This window comes from Nerophis lumbriciformis, linkage group LG37, assembly GCF_033978685.3.
Source record: "Nerophis lumbriciformis linkage group LG37, RoL_Nlum_v2.1, whole genome shotgun sequence".
Taxonomy (NCBI): domain Eukaryota; kingdom Metazoa; phylum Chordata; class Actinopteri; order Syngnathiformes; family Syngnathidae; genus Nerophis; species Nerophis lumbriciformis.
The window spans coordinates 730,793-754,770 of record NC_084584.2 but is presented as its reverse complement, the minus strand read 5'-3'; the positions used below and the strand labels follow the sequence as shown (position 1 = coordinate 754,770).

Below are 23,978 nucleotides of genomic sequence, written 5' to 3'. Positions count from 1 at the left end.
CATTCTAAATGATAAAATACGGCTAGTACGAGGTGGTTAACAATGCAGTTAATGATAGTACACGATTGCACCTATAAAGCTCTCTAAAATAAATAAAAAAAACACTAGCAATACTCCATTTACATGTTCATCCATCCAGCCATTTACTACCGCTTGTCCCTCCCTCCAAAAAGTGCAAAAACATTATTGTTTTTGCACTTTTTGGCTTCTTATGAAATACATTTTTTAAATAGATTCAATCTTGCACGTGGAAAGTTTAAGTGTGGGCTTTAGTTGATATAACACTCCCGTCAGGGGTTGCCGTGCATTCTACGGCGGGGGTGCAGGAGGCGGGATTACTGCGAGCCTCAGCCAGTGCGTCTTTTGCAGCCGTTTTATGATCGCTCAGCACAAGAAATACGTTACACACATACAGTTGTTGACAAAATACACTGTACATTATATACCTCAGCTAACTAAACTATGGAAATGTATAATATAATTCATATAGCAATACAGTCTCACTGCACAGCAGACCAGCAGTTAGCCGAGTCATTGCGCAATCCATGTTGAGGCACTGAGTGACGTGCCTCAACTGGCTGCTGATCACCGCACCGTCTCTTCTCAGTATTTGAACGGCAAATGTGAAAATTCAGCGATTTTGAATAAAAATAATCTAAAACTGGTGAAGTTAAATGGAAAATAACTTTATAGCATAATCACTGGATACATATAACAATTTAATAAAAATGTTTTCTTTTTACATTTTTTTTCTTTCCATGATAGCACGTGAGGCCCCCGCCTAACCTGCCTCTAGTGACCGCACGTCACTGATATAAACATACATTTATATATATATACATATATATATATATATATATAAACATATATTTATATATATATATGTATGTGTATGTATATATATATACACACATATATATATAAACATACATATATATATAAACATACATTTATATATATGTGTATATATATATGTGTATATTTATGTGTGTATATATATATATACACACACACATATATAAACATACATTTATATATATATATATATATATATATATATATATATATATATATATATATATATATATATATATATATAAACATGTAATAATATTTGATAAAATTAATAATGTAATGAGTTATTTAAAAAATAATATTAGATTCAGACATTGGATATCAAGAATTATAAAATATTACAAATTTGAAAATTAAGTATAATAAACTATAATACATGTGTACATGAGGTATAGTAATACTACATGTGTACATGAAGTACAATAATACTACATGTGTACATTAAGTACAATAATACTACATGTGTACATGAGGTATAATAATACTACATGTGTACATGAAGTATAATAATACTACATGTGTACATGAGGTATAATACTACTACATGTGTACATGAAGTATAATAATACTACATGTGTACATGAGGTGTAATAATACTGCATGTGTACATGAAGTATAATAATACTACATGTGGACATGGGGTATAATAATACTACATGTGTACATGAAGTATAATAATACTGTAAGTACATATGAATATATTTGTGTTGGCGATGGCGTGCTGGCTGATGATGATTGACTCCGCCCACCACACAGGTGAGATGGTGTGTCAGTGAAGAGAGAGAGAAGTAGTGTTACCATGGAAACACAAAAGTATTTATTTCATCATGAACAGCAGGGAGTCTGACGTGGCCACGCCCACATGGATGATGTCACAGGTGGAAGGTCAAGCCAGTGAGTCCGGGGTCAGCAGCTGAGCTGTAGGGGGCGGGGCGCACTTTGTGTTACCTCCATATGCACCACATAGGCCACACCCACTTACCTGACTCAGGTGCCTCCTCGGGAAGAGCAGGTGGTTCCTGCAGGTGGGCAGCGGTGGGCGTGTCCTCTGCAGCGGCACCGGGACAGGTAGGATGGGCTTGTACTTCCTGCGGCGGCGCGTCAATGCCCGAGTCCACGCCCAAGTCCACGTCCGAGTCCACGCCCAAGTCAAAGCCCGAGTCCAGGCTCGAGTCCTGCGAGTGGGTAGGTGAGGGGCCTGCCAAGACAGGAAGTGGCGTTAGAGCGGCGCCGTGGCGAGACTCTCCTTTCGTCTGGCTGTGACATCATCAATGACATCATCCATGACATCATCGTGATTTACCTGGTGTTTTACTTGATGACAGATGGCGAAGCACACCTGCTGACTCCTCCCGCTTGGTCGTCCTGCAGCGGCGCCAGCAGACCAGCAGCATCAGCAACATACAAACGGCGACGGAGACGACGGCGGCGATGGCGAAGCCGCTGAGTCCTCGGTGGCCGGGGGCGCCATCTGAGGACAAAGGTGCACGATGACGGGCCAGCGAGGCGCAGAGAAGGTCGACCTCACCCCAAAGCGCGTCCACGCTGAGACCGGACGCAGGATGGCGGAGCGTGCAGGTGAAGGCGGCCGCGTCGCTCCTCAACACCTCCACGCTGTCCCGCCTCTGGAAGGTGGAGTCCTCGTTGGGCCGCACGCCCGAAGATGTCACGCCGTCCTCCCGGGTGAGGGTGCGGCGGTCGCGCTGGATCTCCAAGATGGCGTCCCTGTGGTAGAAGCCCGTGGCCAAGCAGGTGAGCAGCAGGTTGTCGGCCAGGTGCGACTTCCTGGCGAACAGGAAGAGGGCGGGCGGCTCTGCAAGGACAAGCGTGTGAGCAGCAGGCTCCACTTCTCCACCGTGCTGAACGTACTCGCTCGCTCCACGCCGTCCCGCTGGTACTGGAGGAAGTGACTCATCCAGGTGACGCACTCCTTGTCCAGGTATGCGCGGGTGTAGTCCTTCAGCAGGTGCACCTGGTCCCACTTCCTCTTGGTCTCCAGCGCCGCGTCGGAGGTGGCCACCCACACCGCCTGCTCGTAGTCGAAGGACAGGAAGTTGCGTCCGTCGTAGCTGAAGCGGTCGATGCCGCGCCGGAACTCCACGCTGCCGTCGGGCCGCAGGTCGCCGTGACAACCGTGCAGCCACTGCAGGAAGTGCAGGCCTGGGGGGAGGAGGAGGCGTGTCAGGTGAGCTGTGGAGGGGGCGTGGCCAGGTGCTCTCACCTGAGCTGTTGTGTCTGAGGCGCTGCAGGACGATGTCCATGTTGACCTTGAACCAGCGCTGCTTGCTCCGCCTGGTCTCGCTGCCTCGCTGCCAGTAGGTGGCGCTCAGGTGGTGTCGCATCCACGCCTGCTTGGCCACCTTCACCATGGCAACGCTGTCGTAGTAATCGATCACGTGACCGTCCAACACGCCCATCGCCGTGAACTCCTGCGACCCCGCCAGCACCGCCCCCTCAGACACCGCCGTGTAGATGTAGCTCAGAGAGTGCTCATCTGACACACACACACACACACACACACACACACACACACACACACACACACACACACACACACACTCTTGTAACAAACACTTGTAACGCACACACACACACACACACACACACACACACACACTCTTGTAACAAACACTTGTAACACACACACACACACACACACACACACACTCTTGTAACAAACACTTGTAACGCACACACACACACACACACACACACACACACACACACTCTTGTAACAAACACTTGTAACACACACACACACACACACACACACACTCTTGTAACAAACACTTGTAACACACACACACACACACACACACACACTCTTGTAACAAACACTTGTAGCACACACACACACACACACACACTCTTGTAACAAACACTTGTAACACACACACTTGTAACACACACACACACACACACACTTGTAACAAACACACTTGTAACACACACACAGTCTTGTAACAAACACACTTGTAACACACACACAGTCTTGTAACAAACACACTTGTAACACACACACTTGTAACACACACACTTGTAACAAACACACTTGTAACACACACACTTGTAACAAACACACTTGTAACACACACACACACACACACACACACACTTGTAACAAACACACTTGTAACAAACACACTTGTAACACTAACACACTCTTGTAACAAACACACTTGTAACAAACACTCTTGTAACAAACACACTTGTAACAACCACACACACACACACACACACTCTCTCTCTCTCTTGTAAAAAACACACTTGTGACATCCACAAACACACTTGTAACACCCACACACACTCTTTTAACACACACACACACACACACACACACACACACACTCTCTTGTAACAAACACACTTGTAACACACGCACACACACACACACACACTCTTGTAACAAACACACTTGTAACACACACACACACACACACTTGTAACAAACACACTTGTAACACACACACAGTCTTGTAACAAACACACTTGTAACACACACACTTGTAACACACACACTTGTAACAAACACACTTGTAACACACACACACTTGTAACAAACACACTTGTAACACACACACACACACACACTTGTAACAAACACACTTGTAACACACGCACACACACACACACACACTCTTGTAACAAACACACTTGTAACACACACACACACACACACACACACACACACACACACACACACTTGTAACAAACACACTTGTAACACACACACAGTCTTGTAACAAACACACTTGTAACACACACTTGTAACAAACACACTTGTAACACACACACACACACACACACAGTCTTGTAACAAACACACTTGTAACACACACAGTCTTGTAACAAACACACTTGTAACACACACACTTGTAACAAACACACTTGTAACACACACACACTTGTAACAAACACACTTGTAACAAACACACTTGTAACAAACACACTTGTAACACACACACACGTAACACACACAGTCTTGTAACAAACACACTTGTAACAAACACACGCACACACTTGTAACAAACACACTTGTAACAAACACACTTGTAACATGCACATACCTTATTTATTTTGTAGGCGGAACACAAAGAGGATGAACAATACGTTTTAGAGAGTATAATGAGAGGACCTGGCGACTTGTCCAGAGTGTACCCCGCCTTCCGCCCGATTGTAGCTGAGATAGGCTCCAGCGCCCCCGAAGGGAATAAGCGGTAGAAAATGGATGGATGGATAATGAGAGGACCTTCCAACTCAATTGTTCCATATTTATTTACCATTTCAAGGCAGAAAAAAGCATTTGTGTTCTTGTCTTACAAAAGGATTGAAACACATCTCTTTATTTCCAGTATGACTGCCCTGATCATGTGGTCAGACTGCAGAAGTGACCTACAATCTACGGAAACTACCCGAGATATCTGAAGAGAAGTCTTCTATTGTCACGTCGCAAACACAACAAAGTCAAGTTGACAATAAAAGTTATTAAGTTAGTAAACACAACAATTGAAAGCAGACAATCAAAGTTATTAAGTTAGTAAACACAACAATTGAAAGCAGACAATCAAAGTTATTAAGTTAGTAAACACAACAATCAAAGTTATTAAGTTAGTAAACACAACAATCAAAGTTATTAAGTTAGTAAACACAACAATCAAAGTTATTAAGTGAGTTTTTCACTCCATTGAGACTTTGAAGCGATCACTTTACTTTCACTTTGCTTTCTTTCTTTCTTTCTTTGAGACTCACCACAGTTGTCGCGCTCCGCAGCTGCCAAGAGAAGGTAGATGCTGAGCAGAAACATGGTGACACCTGTCCAAGGTGTGCAAGGTGTTGATGAAGTGGAAAAGGTGACTTTTAATGAAGAATCTTCTGCTTCTGTTCTGTGCCGCTGTCAGCGCGGTGCGTTCAGGAGCAGCTCGGATATTAGCGATGTTGGGCTTCCTTTACTTCCTGCTACGCACTAACTTTAAATATCACAACCAACCTTTAGCTCCGTAGTTGGCGGTTTACTCATATTACTTATTTAAAAACACACGACAAGGATTCCAGCACTTTCACACAAATAATCCACCTTGTCGTCTAATAAGCAAACTTCGTGCAGTAAACCAAACTGGCTTCTTGTCCGACACTTGCAGCCGGTATTGAACGCATCATGACTTTCTGTCTTTCCAACTTTAAGTTGTTGTACCTGTCACACCTGTTCAACAACAACATCCAGTCACACCTGTAAACACACAACATTCAGTCACACTTTATTAACAACAACATCCAGTGACAGCTGTAAACAAACAACAATCAGTCACACCTGTAAACAAACAACATTCAGTCACACCTGGTCAACAACAACACTCAGTCCCACCTGTTCAACAACAACACTCAGTCCCACCTGTAAACAAACATCAGTGGAACCTGTAAACAAACGACAATAACTCCCACCTGTAAACAAACAACATTCAGTCCCACCTGTAAACAATCAGTGACACCTGTAAACAACAATCAGTGGCAACTGTAAACAAACAACAATCAGTGACACTTGTAAACAAACAACGACCAGTGACACCCGCAAACAACAATCAGTGACACCTGTAAATAAACAGCAATCGGTGACAGCAGTAAACAACATTCAGTGACACCTGTAAACAACAATCAGTGACACCTGTAAACAATAATCAGTCACACATGTAAACAAACAACAATCAGTAACACCTGTAAACAACAAACAGTGAAACGTGTAAACAACAATCAGTGACACGTGTAAAAAACAAAACAGTGACAGGTGTAAACAACAATCAGTGACACCTGTAAACAATCAACAATCAGTGACATGTGTAAACAACAAACAGTGACCCCTGTAAACAACAATCAGTGACCGGTGTAAACCACAATCAGTGGCAGGTGTAAACAACAATAAGTGACACCTGTAAACAACAATCAGTCACACGTGTAAATAACAATAAGTGACACATGTAAACAACAATCAGTCACAAGTGTAAACAACAATCAGTGACACCTGTAAACAAACAACAATCAGTGACACTTGTAAACAAACAACGACCAGTGACACCCGCAAACAACAATCAGTGACACCTGCAAATAAACAGCAATCGGTGACACCAGTAAACAACATTCAGTGACACCGGTAAACAACAATCAGTGACACCTGTAAACAATAATCAGTCACACATGTAAACAAACAACAATCAGTAACACCTGTAAACAACAAACAGTGAAACGTGTAAACAACAATCAGTGACACGTGTAAAAAACAAAACAGTGACAGGTGTAAACAACAATCAGTGACACCTGTAAACAATCAACAATCAGTGACAGGTGTAAACAACAAACAGTGACCCCTGTAAACAACAATCAGTGACCGGTGTAAACCACAATCAGTGGCAGGTGTAAACAACAATAAGTGACACCTGTAAACAACAATCAGTCACACGTGTAAATAACAATAAGTGACACATGTAAACAACAATCAGTCACAAGTGTAAACAACAATCAGTGACACCTGTAAACAATCAACAATCAGTGACAGGTGTAAACAACAATCAGTGACCGGTGTAAACCACAATCAGTGACAGGTGTAAACAACAATAAGTGACACCTGTAAACAACAATCAGTCACACGTGTAAATAACAATAAGTGACACATGTAAACAACAATCAGTCACAAGTGTAAACAACAATCAGTGACACCTGTAAACAAACAACAATCAGTGACACCTGTAAACAACAATCAGTGACAGGTGTAAACAACAATCAGTGACACCTGTAAACAACAATCAGTGACAGGTGTAAACAAACAACAATCAGTGACAGGTGTAAACAACAATCAGTGACAGGTGTAAACAAACAACAATCAGTGACAGGTGTAAACAAACAACAATCAGTGACAGGTGTAAACCAACAACAATCAGTGACAGGTGTAAACCAACAACAATCAGTGACAGGTGTAAACAACAATCAGTGACAGGTGTAAACAAACAACAATCAGTGACAGGTGTAAACCAACAACAATCAGTGACAGGTGTAAACAAACAACAATCAGTGACAGGTGTAAACAACAATCAGTGACAGGTGTAAACAAACAACAATCAGTGACAGGTGTAAACCAACAACAATCAGTGACAGGTGTAAACAAACAACAATCAGTGACAGGTGTAAACCAACAACAATCAGTGACAGGTGTAAACAAACAACAATCAGTGACAGGTGTAAACAACAATCAGTGACAGGTGTAAACAAACAACAATCAGTGACAGGTGTAAACCAACAACAATCAGTGACAGGTGTAAACAAACAACAATCAGTGACAGGTGTAAACAAACAACAATCAGTGACAGGTGTAAACAAACAACAATCAGTGACAGGTGTAAACAAACAACAATCAGTGACAGGTGTAAACAACAATCAGTGACAGGTGTAAACAAACAACAATCAGTGACAGGTGTAAACAAACAACAATCAGTGACAGGTGGTATTTGTATCCATTTATTCCATTGAAGTGATGGTTGCCATGGTTTCATGTCACTGATAAAGACAAAGAAGAAGAGTCCATGGGAAGAAGAGACTTTAGCCCCGCCCCCTCCAGGCCTCATTGGTCCATCTCTTCCTGCCGAAGCGGAAGCCGAAGCCGCCTTTCTCCCGGCTCACGCTCTGCAGACCGCCCACCATGGAGGTCAACGGCCCGTTGGAGCGCACGCCCTCGCCATCTTCGCCCGCCTGCCGCACACGCACCAACACGTGCTCCTCCTCCGCCTCCACTCGCTCTCGCTGCTCCTGCGGCCACGCCCAAGCACTCCTGTGGGGAGCGTGGAGGCGCCCCGGCCACGACCCCGACATCACCTGGTAGGGCGGCCGAGGGTGTGCTGGGACTGTGGGCGGGGCTTGGAAGAGGAGAGTTAGGGAGAGCAGGGTGAAGGGCGAGCTGCCGGGATGGTGACCCCCCCACATCTGCAACACACACACACACACACACACACACACACACACACACACACACACACACACACACACACACATTACATCAGCTACACACACATTACATCTGCAACACACACATTACATCTGCAACACACACACACACACACGCACACAAATATCACATATGTAAACAACACGAACACACAAATATCACATATGTAAACAACAACTCAAACATACACAAATATCACATATGTAAACAACACAAACATACACAAAAATCACATATGTAAACAAAACCACACAAACATACACAAATATCACATTGGTAGACAACAACACAAATATCACACATGTAAACACAACCACACAAACATACACAAATATCACATATGTAAACAACACAAATATCACACATGTAAACACAACAACACAAACATACACAAATATCACATATGTAAACAACAACTCAAACATACACAAATATCACATTGGTAAACAACAACACAAATATCACACATGTAAACATAACCACACAAACATACACAAATATCACACATGTAAACACATCAACACAAACATACACGAATATCACATATGTAAACAACAACAAAAACATCACATATGCAAACACAACAACACAAATATCACAAATGTGAACAACAACACAAACATCACATATGCAAACACAACAACACAAACATACACAAATATCACATTTGTAAACAACAACACAAACATACACAAATATCACATATGTAAACAACAACACAAACATACACAAATATCACATATGTAAACAACAACTCAAACATACACAAATATCACATATGTAAACAACAACACAAATATCACACATGTAAACATAACCACACAAACATACACAAATATCACACATGTAAACACATCAACACAAACATACACGAATATCACATATGTAAACAACAACAAAAACATCACATATGCAAACACAACAACACAAATATCACAAATGTGAACAACACAAACATCACATATGCAAACACAACTACACAAACATACACAAATATCACATTTGTAAACAACAACACAAACATACACAAATATCACACATGTAAACAACAACTCAAACATACACAAATATCACATATGTAAACAACAACACAAACATACACAAATATCACATATGTAAACAACAACTCAAACATACACAAATATCACATATGTAAACAACAACTCAAACATACCCAAATATCACATATGTAAACAACAACACAAATATCACACATGTAAACATAACCACACAAACATACACAAATATCACATATGTAAACATCAACACAAACATACACGAATATCACATATGTAAACAACAACAAAAACATCACATATGCAATCACAACAACACAAATATCACATATGTGGACAACAACACAAACATCACATATGCAAACACAACAACACAAACATACACAAATATCACATTTGTAAACAACAACACAAACATACACAAATATCACATATGTAAACAACAACTCAACATACACAAATATCACATATGTAAACAACAACTCAAACATACACAAATATCACATATGTAAACAACAACACAAACATACACAAATATCACATATGTAAACAACAACACAAATATCACACATGTAAACACAACAACACAAACATACACAAATATCACATATGTAAACACAACAACCCAAACATCCACTAATATCACATATGTAAACAACAACACAAATATCACATAAGTAAACAATAACACAAATATTACATATGTAAACAACACCACAAATATCACACATGTAAACATAACCACACAAACATACACAAATATCACATTGGTAGACAACAACACAAATATCACACATGTAAACACAACCACACAAACATACACAAATATCACGTATGTAAACAACAACACAAATATCACACATGTAAACATAACCACACAAACATACACAAATATCACACATGTAAACACAACCACACAAACATACACAAATATCACACATGTAAACACAACAACACAAACATACACAAATATCACATTGGTAAACAACAACACAAATATCACACATGTAAACATAACCACACAAACATACACAAATATCACACATGTAAACACATCAACACAAACATACACAAATATCACATATGTAAACAACAACAAAAACATCACATATGCAAACACAACAACACAAATATCACATATGTGGACAACAACACAAACATCACATATGCAAACACAACAACACAAACATACACAAATATCACATTTGTAAACAACAACACAAACATACACAAATATCACATATGTAAACAACACAAACATACACAAATATCACATATGTAAACAACAACTCAAACATACACAAATATCACATATGTAAACAACAACACAAACATACACAAATATCACATATGTAAACAACACAAACATACACAATTATCACATATGTGAACACAACCACACAAACATACACAAATATCACATTGGTAGACAACAACACAAATATCACACATGTAAACACAACCACACAAACATACACAAATATCACACATGTAAACACAACAACACAAACATACACAAATATCACATATGTAAACAACACAAATATCACACATGTAAACACAACAAGACAAACATACACAAATATCACATATGTAAACAACAACACAAATATCACACATGTAAACACAACAACACAAACATACACAAATATCACATATGTGAACAACAACACAAACATCACATATGCAAACACAACAACACAAACATACACAAATATCACATATGTAAACAACAACACAAATATCACACATGTAAACACAACAACACAAACATACACAAATATCACATATGTAAACAACAACTCAAACATACACAAATATCACATTGGTAAACAACAACACAAACATACACAAATATCACATATGTAAACAACACAAACATACACAAATATCACATATGTAAACAACAACTCAAACATACACAAATATCACATTGGTAAACAACAACACAAACATACACAAATATCACATATGTAAACAACACAAACATACACAAATATCACATATGTAAACAAGACAAACATACACAATTATCACATATGTGAACACAACACAAACATACACAAATATCACATATGTAAACAACAACTCAAACATACACAAATATCACATATGTAAACAACAACACAAACATACACAATTATCACATATGTGAACACAACACAAACATACACAAATATCACATATGTAAACAAGACAAACATACACAAATATCACATATGTGAACACAACACAAACATACACAAATATCACATATGTAAACAACACAAACATACACAAATATCACATATGTGAACACAACAACACAAACATACACAAATATCACATATGTAAACAACAACTCAAACATACACAAATATCACATATGTAAACAACACAAACATACACAAATATCACATATGTAAACAACACAAACATACACAAATATCACATATGTAAACAACACAAACATACACAAATATCACATATGTAAACAACAACTCAAACATACACAAATATCACATATGTAAACAACACAAACATACACAAATATCACATATGTGAACACAACACAAACATACACAAATATCACATATGTAAACAACACAAACATACACAAATATCACATATGTGAACACAACAACACAAACATACACAAATATCACATATGTAAACAACAACTCAAACATACACAAATATCACATATGTAAACAACACAAACATACACAAATATCACATATGTAAACAACACAAACATACACAAATATCACATATGTAAACAACACAAACATACACAAATATCACATATGTAAACAACACAAACATACACAAATATCACATATGTGAACACAACAACACAAACATATAATAATAATAAAAGAAACATATAATAATAATAATAATAATAATATTTACAGTCTCCTCTATAAAGAGGAGTTTGTGTGTCCCTAGGGCAGAGGTCTTTGATCGCTCTGATGCGGCTCAGCTGCAGACTTGCCGACCCTCCCGGGAGACTTCCGGATTTCAGTGCCTCTCGCAGAAAACACCCGGGATTAAAATCCTCCGATTTTCACCCTAACAATAATAATAAGGGCGTGCCATGATGATACAGCATTTAGCGCCCTCTACAATCTGTATAAGCAGCGTGCCAGCTCAGCCTCTTGTTATATCCATCTTCAGCTTGCACACATAAGTGACAGCAAGGCATACTTGGTCAACAGCCATACAGGTTACACTGACGGTGGCCATATAAAACAACTTTAACACTCTTACTAATAATGCGCCACACTTTGAACCAAAACCAAACAAGAATGACAAACACATTTTGGGAGAACATCTGCACCTTAACACAACATAAACACAACAGAACAAATACCCAGAATCCCATGCAGCCCTGACTCTTCCGGGCTACATTATACACCCCCCCCCTACCACCAAACCCCGCCCCCATCCCAACCCTGCTCCCCCACACATCAAGCAGGAGCTGGACGAAGTGGCTGGGGAGAGGGAAGTCTGGGCTTCTCTGCTTAGGCTGCTGCCCCCGCGACCCGACCTCGGATAAGCGGAAGAAGATGGATGGATATTTACAGTAAGAAAGGTGTACAGTACATGTGGAAAGTTGTCACAGTTTTCCACATGTTATGTAAACAGCAATATTAAAAAATGAAACTATTCAGCTACAATCGGGCGGAAGGCGGGGTACACCCTGGACAAGTCGCCACCTCATCGCAGGGCCAACATTCACACTCACATTCACACACTAGGGACCATTTAGTGTTGACAATCAACCTATCCCCCTTTGGAGGTGGGAGGGGCCTATCCCCAGGTGTATGTCTTTGGAGGTGGGAGGGGCCTATCCCCAGGTGTATGTCTTTGGAGGTGGGAGGGGCCTATCCCCAGGTGCATGTCTTTGGAGGTGGGAGGGGCCTATCCCCAGGTGCATGTCTTTGGAGGTGGGAGGGGCCTATCCCCAGGTGCATGTCTTTGGCGGCTTGTTTTATATTCTACTTTCTTCAAAATAGCCACCCTTTTGCTCTGATTACTGCTTTGCACACTCTCGGCATTCTCTCCATGAGCTTCACCTGAAATGGTTTTCACTTCACAGGTCCTGTAAGTATTGAGCGCCTCTGATCAATACTCAGTTGATGCATCTTTGGCAGCAATTCGTTCATTCACGATGCCACAAACTTGGCACGCCTATCTTTGGGCACTTTCTCTCTTTCCAGCACCTCTCAAGCTGCATCAGCTTGGATGTCTCTGTACATTGCTGCACTCATCTTTCCCTCTATCCCGACCAGTCCAACAGTCCCTGCATGCCCACGCCATGATGCTGCCACCACCATGCTTCACTGTGGGGGTTAGGGTGACAGCGTGACCATGGTCTAGGGTCCAATCACTCAGTTCTAGAAGAGTCCAAAGTATGGATCCATGTACAGATGACGGAGACCTCTCTGCTCATTGGGACCTTCAGCTTTTCTCTACACTTTGTGTCTGGATTCATCCTGTCTCGGAGGTCTACAGACAATTCCTGGGACTTCCTTCTTGGCTTGTGCTCTGCCAGGTGGGACCTTGGATACAATCATGTCCAACCCACTGAATTGTGGACTCCACTGAAGCTGCAGGAACACCTCAAGGAGGATCAGTTGGAACAGGAAGTGCCTGAGATCACCTTTCATCTTCAGGGCAAAGACTGTCAACACTTATGTGACTCCTTACTTTATACATTTGCAAAAAAACTCTTCAGAGACCCTTGTCATGATGGGGAATTTTGAGGACAAAATGAAATGATTCCATTTTTGATGTAACATAACATGTGAATACTTTCCATATGTACTGTATAGAAATACATCAAAACACAGAAATGCAAAAAATAGATCCACACATAGAGAAATACATAAACATAGGACAAATAAAACCAAATAGAAAGATATAGAAATACATCAAAACAAATATATTAAATTATATACATACATATATATATATAATACTCATATTTCTGTCTTTTTACAGTATCTGTCATATTTATGTTTCTTTCTGCTTTTATTTATCAAATGTTTATGTATTTCTGACAGATACTGTAAAAAGACAGAAATATGAGTTATACACACACAAACAAACAGTAAGCCACAGAAAAAAAGACAAAGAAAAACAGAAATATAAAACTTAAAAGTCGTAGAAAATCATAAAACACAGAAATATAAAACGTAAACAAAAAGAAAAACATACAAATATGACAGAAATATAGAAAAAAATATACATAAATGTGTATATCTACGCACATATGTGTGTGTGTGTGTGTATATATATATATATATGTATATATAAAAAGAGAGAGAGAACGTACCGTGGAGCGACTTTGATGTTCTGCGGCGCAAAGTTGGAGTTGACCTTTTTAAAAGGAGTCCTCCGTCCCGTAAGGTCACAGGTGGGCGTCAGTCATTAGTCGGCGAGCGGGACTGACGCACGACAACATTCGGGGGCGTCCCAGAAAGCACTTGTCTCGTTGATTAGCCGCACCTAATTGCCCAGCAGGAAGCATGCGCTCGTTAAGATGCTTGTCTCCTGGAAACTTCTTCCCAGATCATCACTAAGGTCATCCTCCTTGGCTCCGCCCCCTTTTCTCACACACCATCTGAGGGCCCAAACACATGCATCCGCCTTGGCTCCGCCCCCTTTCCACACACCATGTGATGTCTTATTACGTGTATCTTTTTAATTGTTGTAAAATACAGATGTAATACAATATTTTGTTACATCTATGTCTATTATAATCAAATATGTTTTATTATTACATGTATCTTTAATTATTATTGTAAAATACAGACATATTACATTGTTTATTATATGTAAAGTCTCATTTTTCATTATATCATATTATTTTTTACTATTGTATGTAAAATGTTTATGTGATATATAATTTATATAATATTTGTTTCACTATAAAAATGTATTATTTTTATCATGTAAACTGCATTTCATATACATTTTTGACTATTGTAAAATGCATACATTATATGTATTTTTTTAATCATAAAATCCACATCTAATGTACATTTTATTACATGTAATTGTTTACTACAATATGCATTTTTTATAATTACATGTATTCGTTTTTTTTTTACTAATTTACACATTTTTTTGTATTATTATCCATCCATCCATCCATCTTCTTCCACTTATCCGAGGTCGGGTCGCGGGGGCAGCAGCCTAAGCAGGGAAGCCCAGACTTCCCTTTCCCCAGCCACTTGGTCCAGCTCCTCCCGGGGGATCCCGAGGCGTTCCCAGGCCAGCCGGGAGACATAGTCTTCCCAACGTGTCCTGGGTCTTCCCCGCGGCCTCCTCCCGGGGGATCCCGAGGCGTTCCCAGGCCAGCCGGGAGACATAGTCTTCCCAACGTGTCCTGGGTCTTCCCCGCGGCCTCCTACCGGTCGGACGTGCCCTAAACACCTCCCTAGGGAGGCATTTGGGTGGCATCCTGACCAGATGCCCGAACCACCTCATCTGGCTCCTCTCCATGTGGAGGAGCAGCGGCTTTACTTTGAGCTCCCCCCGGATGACAGAGCTTCTCACCCTATCTCTAAGGGAGAGCCCCGCCACCCGGCGGAGGAAACTCATTTCGGCCGCTTGTACCCGTGATCTTGTCCTTTCGGTCATAACCCAAAGCTCATGACCATAGGTGAGGATGGGAACGTAGATCGACCGGTAAATTGAGAGCTTTGCCTTCCGGCTCAGCTCCTTCTTCACCACAACGGATCGATACAGCGTCCGCATTACTGAAGACGCCGCACCGATCCGCCTGTCGATCTCACGATCCACTCTTCCCTCACTCGTGAACAAGACTCCGAGGTACTTGAACTCCTCCACTTGGGGCAAGATCTCCTCCCCAACCCGGAGATGGCACTCCACCCTTTTCCGGGCGAGAACCATGGACTCGGACTTGGAGGTGCTGATTCTCATCCCAGTCGCTTCACACTCGGCTGCGAACCGATCCAGTGAGAGCTGAAGATCCTGGCCAGACGAAGCCATCAGGACCACATCATCTGCAAAAAGCAGAGACCTAATCCTGCAGCCACCAAACCAGATCCCCTCAACGCCTTGACTGCGCCTAGAAATTCTGTCCATAAAAGTTCAGAACAGAATGGGTGACAAAGGGCAGCCTTGGCGGAGTCCAACCCTCACTGGAAACGTGTCCGACTTACTACCGGCAATGAGGACCAAGCTCTGGCACTGATCATACAGGGAGCGGACTGCCACAATCAGACAGTCCGATACCCCGTACTCTCTGAGCACTCCCCACAGGACTTCCCGAGGGACACGGTCGAATGCCTTCTCCAAGTCCACAAAACACATGTAGACTGGTTGGGCAAACTCCCATGCACCCTCAAGGACCCTGCCCAGAGTATAGAGCTGGTCCACAGTTCCACGACCAGGACGAAAACCACACTGTTCCTCCTGAATCCGAGGTTCGACTATCCGGCGTAGCCTCCTCTCCAGTACACCTGAATAGACCTTACCGGGAAGGCTGAGGAGTGTGATCCCACGATTGTTAGAACACACCCTCCGGTTCCCCTTCTTAAAGAGAGGAACCACCACCCCGGTCTGCCAATCCAGTGGCACCGCCCCCGATGTCCACGCGATGCTGCAGAGTCTTGTCAACCAAGACAGCCCCACAGCATCCAGAGCCTTAAGGAACTCCGGGCGGATCTCATCCACCCCCGGGGCCTTGCCACCGAGGAGCTTTTTAACTACCTCAGCAACCTCAGCCCCGGAAATAGGAGAACCCACCACAGACTCCCCAGGCACTGCTTCCTCATAGGAAGACGTGTTGGTGGGATTGAGGAGGTCTTCGAAGTATTCCCTCCACCGATCCACAACATCCGCAGTCGAGGTCAGCAGAACACCATCCTCGCCATACACGGTGTTGACACTGCACTGCTTCCCCTTCCTGAGGCGGCGGATGGTGGTCCAGAATTGCTTCGAAGCCGTCCGGAAGTCGTTTTCCATGGCCTCACCGAACTCCTCCCATGTCCGAGTTTTTGCCTCCGCGACCGCTGAAGCCGCACACCGCTTGGCCTGTCGGTACTTGTCCACTGCTTCAGGAGTCCTATGAGCCAAAAGAACCCGATAGGACTCCTTCTTCAGCTTGACGGCATCCCTCACCGCCGGTGTCCACCAACGGGTTCTAGGATTACCGCCACGACAAGCACCAACTACCTTGCGGCCACAGCTCCAATCAGCCGCCTCCACAATAGAGGCGCGGAACATGGTCCATTCGGACTCAATGTCCAGCACCTCCCTCGTGACATGTTCAAAGTTCTCCCAAAGGGAGTCCTTATGCAATGGGACATAAGGACCTATTGAATTTGTAACGTTTTATTCTTTATTATTATTATTATTCTTCCGCAACTTTGCGCTGTAATTTGACCCCCTTAACATACTTCAAAACTCACCAAATTGTACACACACATCAGTAATATAAGGCAAAACTTTTTATCAAAAAACCAAACCTCAAAACTCAAAATTGCGCTCTAGCGCCCTCTACGAAGAAAAAAACTAGACTGCCTGTAACTCCCACTAGGAAGGTCGGAGAGACATGAAACAAAAACCTTTATGTACCGTATTTTCCGCACTATTAGCCGCACCTAAAAACCACAAATTTACTCAAAAGCTGACAGTGCGGCTTATAACCCGGTGCGCTTTATATATGGATTAATATTAAGATTCATTTTCATAAAGTTTCGGTCTCGCAACTACGGTAAACAGCCGCCATCTTTTTTCCCCGTAAAAGAGGAAGCGCTTCTTCTTCTACTGTAAGCAACCACCCGCCCCCGTAGAAGAAGAAGAAGCGCGCGGATATTACGTTTCATTTCCTTTGTGTGTTTACATCTGTAAAGACCACAAAATGGCTCCTACTAAGCGACAGGGATCCGGTTCATGAAAAGACGCAATCTCTCCATCCACACACGGACTACTATTTCACAGCAACTGCCTAAAGACTTTCAAGAAAAGCTGGCTACTTTCCGTGCATATTGTAAAAACAAGATAGCTGAAAAAAAGATCCGGCCAGAGAACATTATCAAGATGGACGAGGTTCCACTGACTTTTGATATTCCTGTGAACCGCACTGTGGATACAACGGGAGCACGTACGGTGAATATTCGCACCACAGGGAATGAGAAGTCATCCTTCACTGTGGTTCTAGCTTGCCATACTAATGGCCAGAAACTTCCACCCATGGTGATATTCAAAAGGAAGACCTTGCCAAAAGAGACCTTTCCAGCCGGCGTCATCATAAAAGCTAACTCGAAGGGATGGATGGATGAAGAAAAGATGAGCGAGTGGTTAAGGTAAGTTTAAGTTTACGCGAAGAGGCCGGGTGGCTTTTTTCACGCAGCTCCGTCCATGTTGATATACGACTCCATGCGCGCCCACATCACGCTGGTTTTTAATATATTATTAAAGTTTGACTGACCTATTTGACTGTTTTTTTGACATTCCTTTAGCGCAGTTAGATGCGGCTTATAACACGGGGCGGCTTATAGGTGGACAAAGTTTTGAAATATGCCGTTCATTGAAGGCGCGGCTTATAACCCAGGGCGCCTTATGGTGTGGAAAATACGGTAGGTGTGACTTAGACCTAGATTTCATAATAGTATATTCTCGGGAAAAAATCAACAGGAAGTTGGCAATTCCCCCTTCAAGACAAAAAAGTACTAAAAACAGTCACTTTTGCCTCTTTGAGCTGTAATTTGACCCCCTTAACATGCTTCAAAACTCACCAAACTGAACGCACACATAACGACTGGCAAAAATTGCGACCTAATGAAAAAACCTAACCCCAAATTTAAAAATTGCGCTCTAGAGCAATTTTTGAATAAAACGCAGAAAAAACTGCTCCTCGGAAGAAAAAAATGACAAAACTGCCTGCAACTCCCACTGGGAAAGTCGGAGAGACATGAAACAAAAACCTCTATGTAGGTCTCACTTAGACCTACATTTCATAAATTGACAACCCCCAGCAAAAATCAACAGGAAGTTTGCTATTCCCCCTTCAAAACAACATTTTTGTAAAAACCGGTCACCTTCCTTCAAAATCTATCTCCTCTGAGCGCGTTTGTCGTTTAGGCTTCAAACTAACACAGGAGAGATTGAACCCTTGTGTATAAAAGTATAGAACAGCTTTTTAATACCTGCTCCGGTTTTGATTTTATGACCCTTCAAAGACCCGCTGCACTGATGCTCCTGCGCTGCTGTTTTTTTAAGATGGCTGCTCAAAAGCAGGATGCACCAACGTGCCCACACAATGCAGACAAGGTAGGTACACTAGACAAAAGTCTTGGGACACTTCGGACTAAAAGTAGACAAAAGTATTGGGACACTTAGGACTAGCACCTGCCAAATACGCGGGCCCGACCAATGCTGCTTGCAGCTTTAATTATATGTAATATTTATTATTCGATGTAGACTGTAAAATGAATATGTGTTCAAATTATTTATTATTATTCATATATGTAGTATTTATTATATGCATTATTTTTTAACGTTATTGTAAAATGTAATATATTATGTTTGAATATTATATGGATTGTTTCAATGTATAAGTAATATATTATTTACACACGTTCTAATTGTGTATTTTAAGGAGTGAAACACGCCCCCTGGAGTGCAGGTCACATGACCTGATTGGAGGAAGTGATTGTCCTAAAATTAGACTGCAAGACTTTTATTCAGAAAGAAGCCCTGTGGGGCCTAAAGATGATCCGATCCTCGGATCCTGCGGGCGAGCTGCATGTCGCGGTCGAACAAGGTGACCCTCTTGGCGTGGATGGTGCAGAGGTTGGCGTCGGAGAACAACATGACCAGGAAGGCCTCGGCCGCCTGCGCACAAACGCCCGCTCAGCAAAGTCCTCACACCTCCTGACCTGGGACTTACCTCACCCCCTGACCTGGGACTTACCTCCTGCAGGGCCAGCAGGGCCAACACCTGCCACCTGAAGGACCCTCTGCCGAACGTCTGGCACACCTCATGCACCTGGGGGGGGTGGGGCTTGTTTACACATCAGCTCACAGGACAACGGGGGCGGAGCCTCACCAGGCGGGCAAAGGGCGCCTTCCTCAGGAGAAGGTCGGTGCTCTTCTGGTACTTCCTGATCTCCATCAGGGCCTTGGTACCCGGACGGAACCTTCGCTTCTTCGGAGACTTTCCTGAAAGACGCCTTTGTTGGACCCGGCAAAGTCAAGATGGCGTCCTGGCTGTGGCGGCGGCGGCTTACCTGGCCTCACGGGGTGTGGCGCGGAGGTGTGCGGCGGCCGACGCTTCGGGGCGGGGCCTTTCCTGCGGCTGGAGGAGGAGTCGTCACGACGCATGGCCGGAAGCTGGGGAAGGAAGAAGTCACGTGATCATTTATAGGCTTCTCCAGGACAATGACGTCATACCATGAATTGATGAACGTGGACCCCCGACTTAAACAAGTTGAACAACTTATTGGGGTGTTACCATTTAGTGGTCAATTGTACTGTACTGTGTAGTGATGGGTTGATGAGGCGTCATGAAGCGTTTCGACACATTGCAAAACTGTATTGATACTGTGTCGATACTGTGTGACTAAATACTGACATCTGCTGGACATTAAAAATCCCTACAGGCAACCTATGGACCGACTCAACTGACACTGATTTGATGCCCTAGTACAGGGGTCACCAACCTTTTTGGAACCAAAAACTACTTCTTGGGTACTGATTAATTCGAAGGGCTACCAGTTTGATACACACTTAAATAAATAAATATATTGTCATTTGTAAGTTACACGTAAGTGTGAGTTAAACAAGAATAGCTAAATAAATACATTTATATATATTAAAAAAAAAGGGTATTTCTGTCTGTCATTCCGTCGTACATTTTTTTTTCCTTTTACGGAAGGTTTTTTGTAGAGAATAAATGATGAAAAAAACACTTAATTGAACGATTTAAAAGAGGAGAAAACACGAAAAAAATAAAAATAAAAATTTAAAATTCAAAATTCAACCGACAAAAAGAAGAGAAAAACTAGCTAATTTGAATCTTTTTGAAAAAATTAAAAAAAGAATTTATGGAACATCATTAGTCATTTTTCCTGATTAAGATACATTTTAGAATTTTGATGACATGTTTTAAATCGGTTAAAATCCAATCTGCACTTTGTTAGAATATTTAACAAATTGGACCAAGCTATATTTCTAACAAAGACAAATCAGTATTTCTTCTAGATTTTCCAGAACAAAAATTTTAAAAGAAATTCAAAATACTTTGAAATAAGATTTAAATTTGATTCTACAGATTTTCTAGATTTGCCAGAATATTTTTTTTGAATTTTAATCATAGTAAGTTTGAAGAAATATTTCACAAATATTCTTCGTCGAAAAACCAGAAGCTAAAATATTTATTATTCTTTACAATAAAAAAAATACTTGAACATTGATTTAAATTGTCAGGAAAGAAGAGGAAGAAATTTAAAAGGTAAAAAGGTATATTTGTTTAAAAATCCTAAAATCATTTTTAAGGTCGTATTTTTTTCTCTAAAATTGTATTTCGAAAAGTAATAAGAAGCAAAGTAAAAAAACAAATGAATGTATTTAAACAAGTGAAGACCCATCCATCCATCCATTTTCTACCGCTTATTCCAAGTGAAGACCAAGTCTTTCAAATATTTTCTTGGACTTTCAAATTCTATTTGAGTTTTGTCTCTTTTAGAATTAAAAATGTCGAGCAAAGCGAGACCAGCTTGCTAGTAAATAAATGAAATTTAAAAAATAAAGGCAGCTCACTGGTAAGTGCTGCTCTTTGAGCTATTTTTAGAACAGACTGATCTGGTCCTTACGGGCTACCTGATGACCGCGGGCACCGCGTTGGTGACCCCTGCCCTAGTATATACAATAATATAAACCAAGTCATTTAGGATTATTTCATATCTTCATTTAAATAAAAATATATTTGTATCTTTTTTAGATACAGTCAATAAATAATGTGAACATGTATCATAACATGGAAATCTAAGAGAACGTGTTGTGGATGATTGTGGACTGGGAATTGTTTTAATTTGATTTTTTTACACATTTTTATTAAAAAAAAAAAAAAACAGTTTTTCCGACGTATTACATTTTAGACGATTTCTCTTCTTAGTTATTATTTCTCCGGCTGTAGAAAAGAGCCGCTCACAGGGCACAGAGGAGGCGACACAGTTGGCGTATCGGTCACGTGACCAAAACAGCTCATGATGGGTCACGTGACTTTCTAAAAGCGGTACGCGCACCGACACAGGGTTTCGCTCTATGAGCTCGACGCATGCGCCGATGCATCGGTGTTGCCGGACCCATCACTAGTACTGTGCTATCTACTAATAAAAGTTTCAATCAATCCATCAAAGTAAATCCTTACTTTCCTTCTCCCAAAAGTCGGATTAGAAATCCGCCATCTTTGCTTGTAAACAAAAGTACATCGACAACCTGTGACGTCACTGCGCGGCTACGAGCTGTTTAGTCATTTCTCCTACTTCCACCTATCTCCTGCGGGGAATGTGAGCCGAGCCGCTAAACCAAGTCGCTTTTTCTGGTACATGTGAGCAAAAGAGGGGAAAAAATGAGTTTACCAGGTAAAAAGAGCCGCGCGGCCGAGGCGAGGAAAAGGACGGCACAGCAGATTCAAACTAACCTCTGCGCGCTCAGCCAATCAGCGTCACCCGCATCAGCCAATCAGTGGCAGCTAGGTGGGCGGGACCAAGAATTCCTACGCGCTTGAAAAAGTCACCGGGATCGTCCGAAGGGGCGGGAAAGCACACGAAAACAAGTCTTGTCGATTCAAAGTAAAAAAAAAAATCAAACCCAATAAAGACGTAAATGAGTGTGAATATTGATGAGTGCATGTTGCCATGGTTACCTTCACAAATAGAGATCAGAAGGCATAAGAAAAAGTGACTACATTTGATTGTTTATAAACAATCCGGGGAGGGTGTTAGTTTAGGGTTGAAGTTGCCTGGAGGTCTCATTTTGTTTTGTTTCAATTGCACTGACCGAGTCAAACGTTGAATTTGTTATTATTTATTTCAAACACCACATACAACATTTTACATCCAGATGAATTGGAACACAACATTACTGATGTCATAAAA

The 23,978-nt window shown here is 41.6% G+C and overlaps 3 protein-coding genes across 4 annotated transcripts; all 3 read right to left on the bottom strand.

Moving 5' to 3' along the window:
• Window positions 1–1,649: 1,649 nt before the first annotated feature.
• On the bottom strand, window positions 1,650–6,143 carry LOC133577324 (major histocompatibility complex class I-related gene protein-like). The gene is made up of 7 exons (XM_061931042.2): window positions 5,605–6,143; window positions 3,077–3,349; window positions 2,725–3,015; window positions 2,384–2,668; window positions 2,159–2,326; window positions 1,838–2,053; window positions 1,650–1,773 (listed from the first exon to the last, which is right to left on the bottom strand). Exons 1-7 carry the CDS (start codon window positions 5,657–5,659, stop codon window positions 1,742–1,744), a joined length of 1,320 nt encoding a protein of 439 aa, XP_061787026.2. The 5' UTR covers window positions 5,660–6,143; the 3' UTR covers window positions 1,650–1,741.
• A 2,207-nt stretch (window positions 6,144–8,350) lies between these two features.
• On the bottom strand, window positions 8,351–8,827 carry qrfp (pyroglutamylated RFamide peptide). The gene has a single exon (XM_061931599.2). The coding sequence runs from the start codon at window positions 8,815–8,817 to the stop codon at window positions 8,437–8,439; it is 381 nt and encodes a 126-aa protein (XP_061787583.2). The 5' UTR covers window positions 8,818–8,827; the 3' UTR covers window positions 8,351–8,436.
• An 11,714-nt stretch (window positions 8,828–20,541) lies between these two features.
• Window positions 20,542–23,568, bottom strand: LOC133577505 (histone H3-like centromeric protein A). 2 transcript variants are annotated; one of them, XM_061931404.2, is made up of 5 exons: window positions 23,460–23,568; window positions 21,108–21,210; window positions 20,927–21,039; window positions 20,792–20,866; window positions 20,542–20,712 (listed from the first exon to the last, which is right to left on the bottom strand). In XM_061931404.2, exons 2-5 carry the CDS (start codon window positions 21,199–21,201, stop codon window positions 20,584–20,586), a joined length of 411 nt encoding a protein of 136 aa, XP_061787388.1. In that variant the 5' UTR covers window positions 21,202–21,210; window positions 23,460–23,568; the 3' UTR covers window positions 20,542–20,583. The 2 variants fall into 2 exon arrangements, with proteins under 2 accessions (XP_061787388.1, XP_061787389.1); XM_061931405.2 differs by lacking the exon at window positions 23,460–23,568 and adding an exon at window positions 23,249–23,448.
• Window positions 23,569–23,978: the final 410 nt, after the last annotated feature.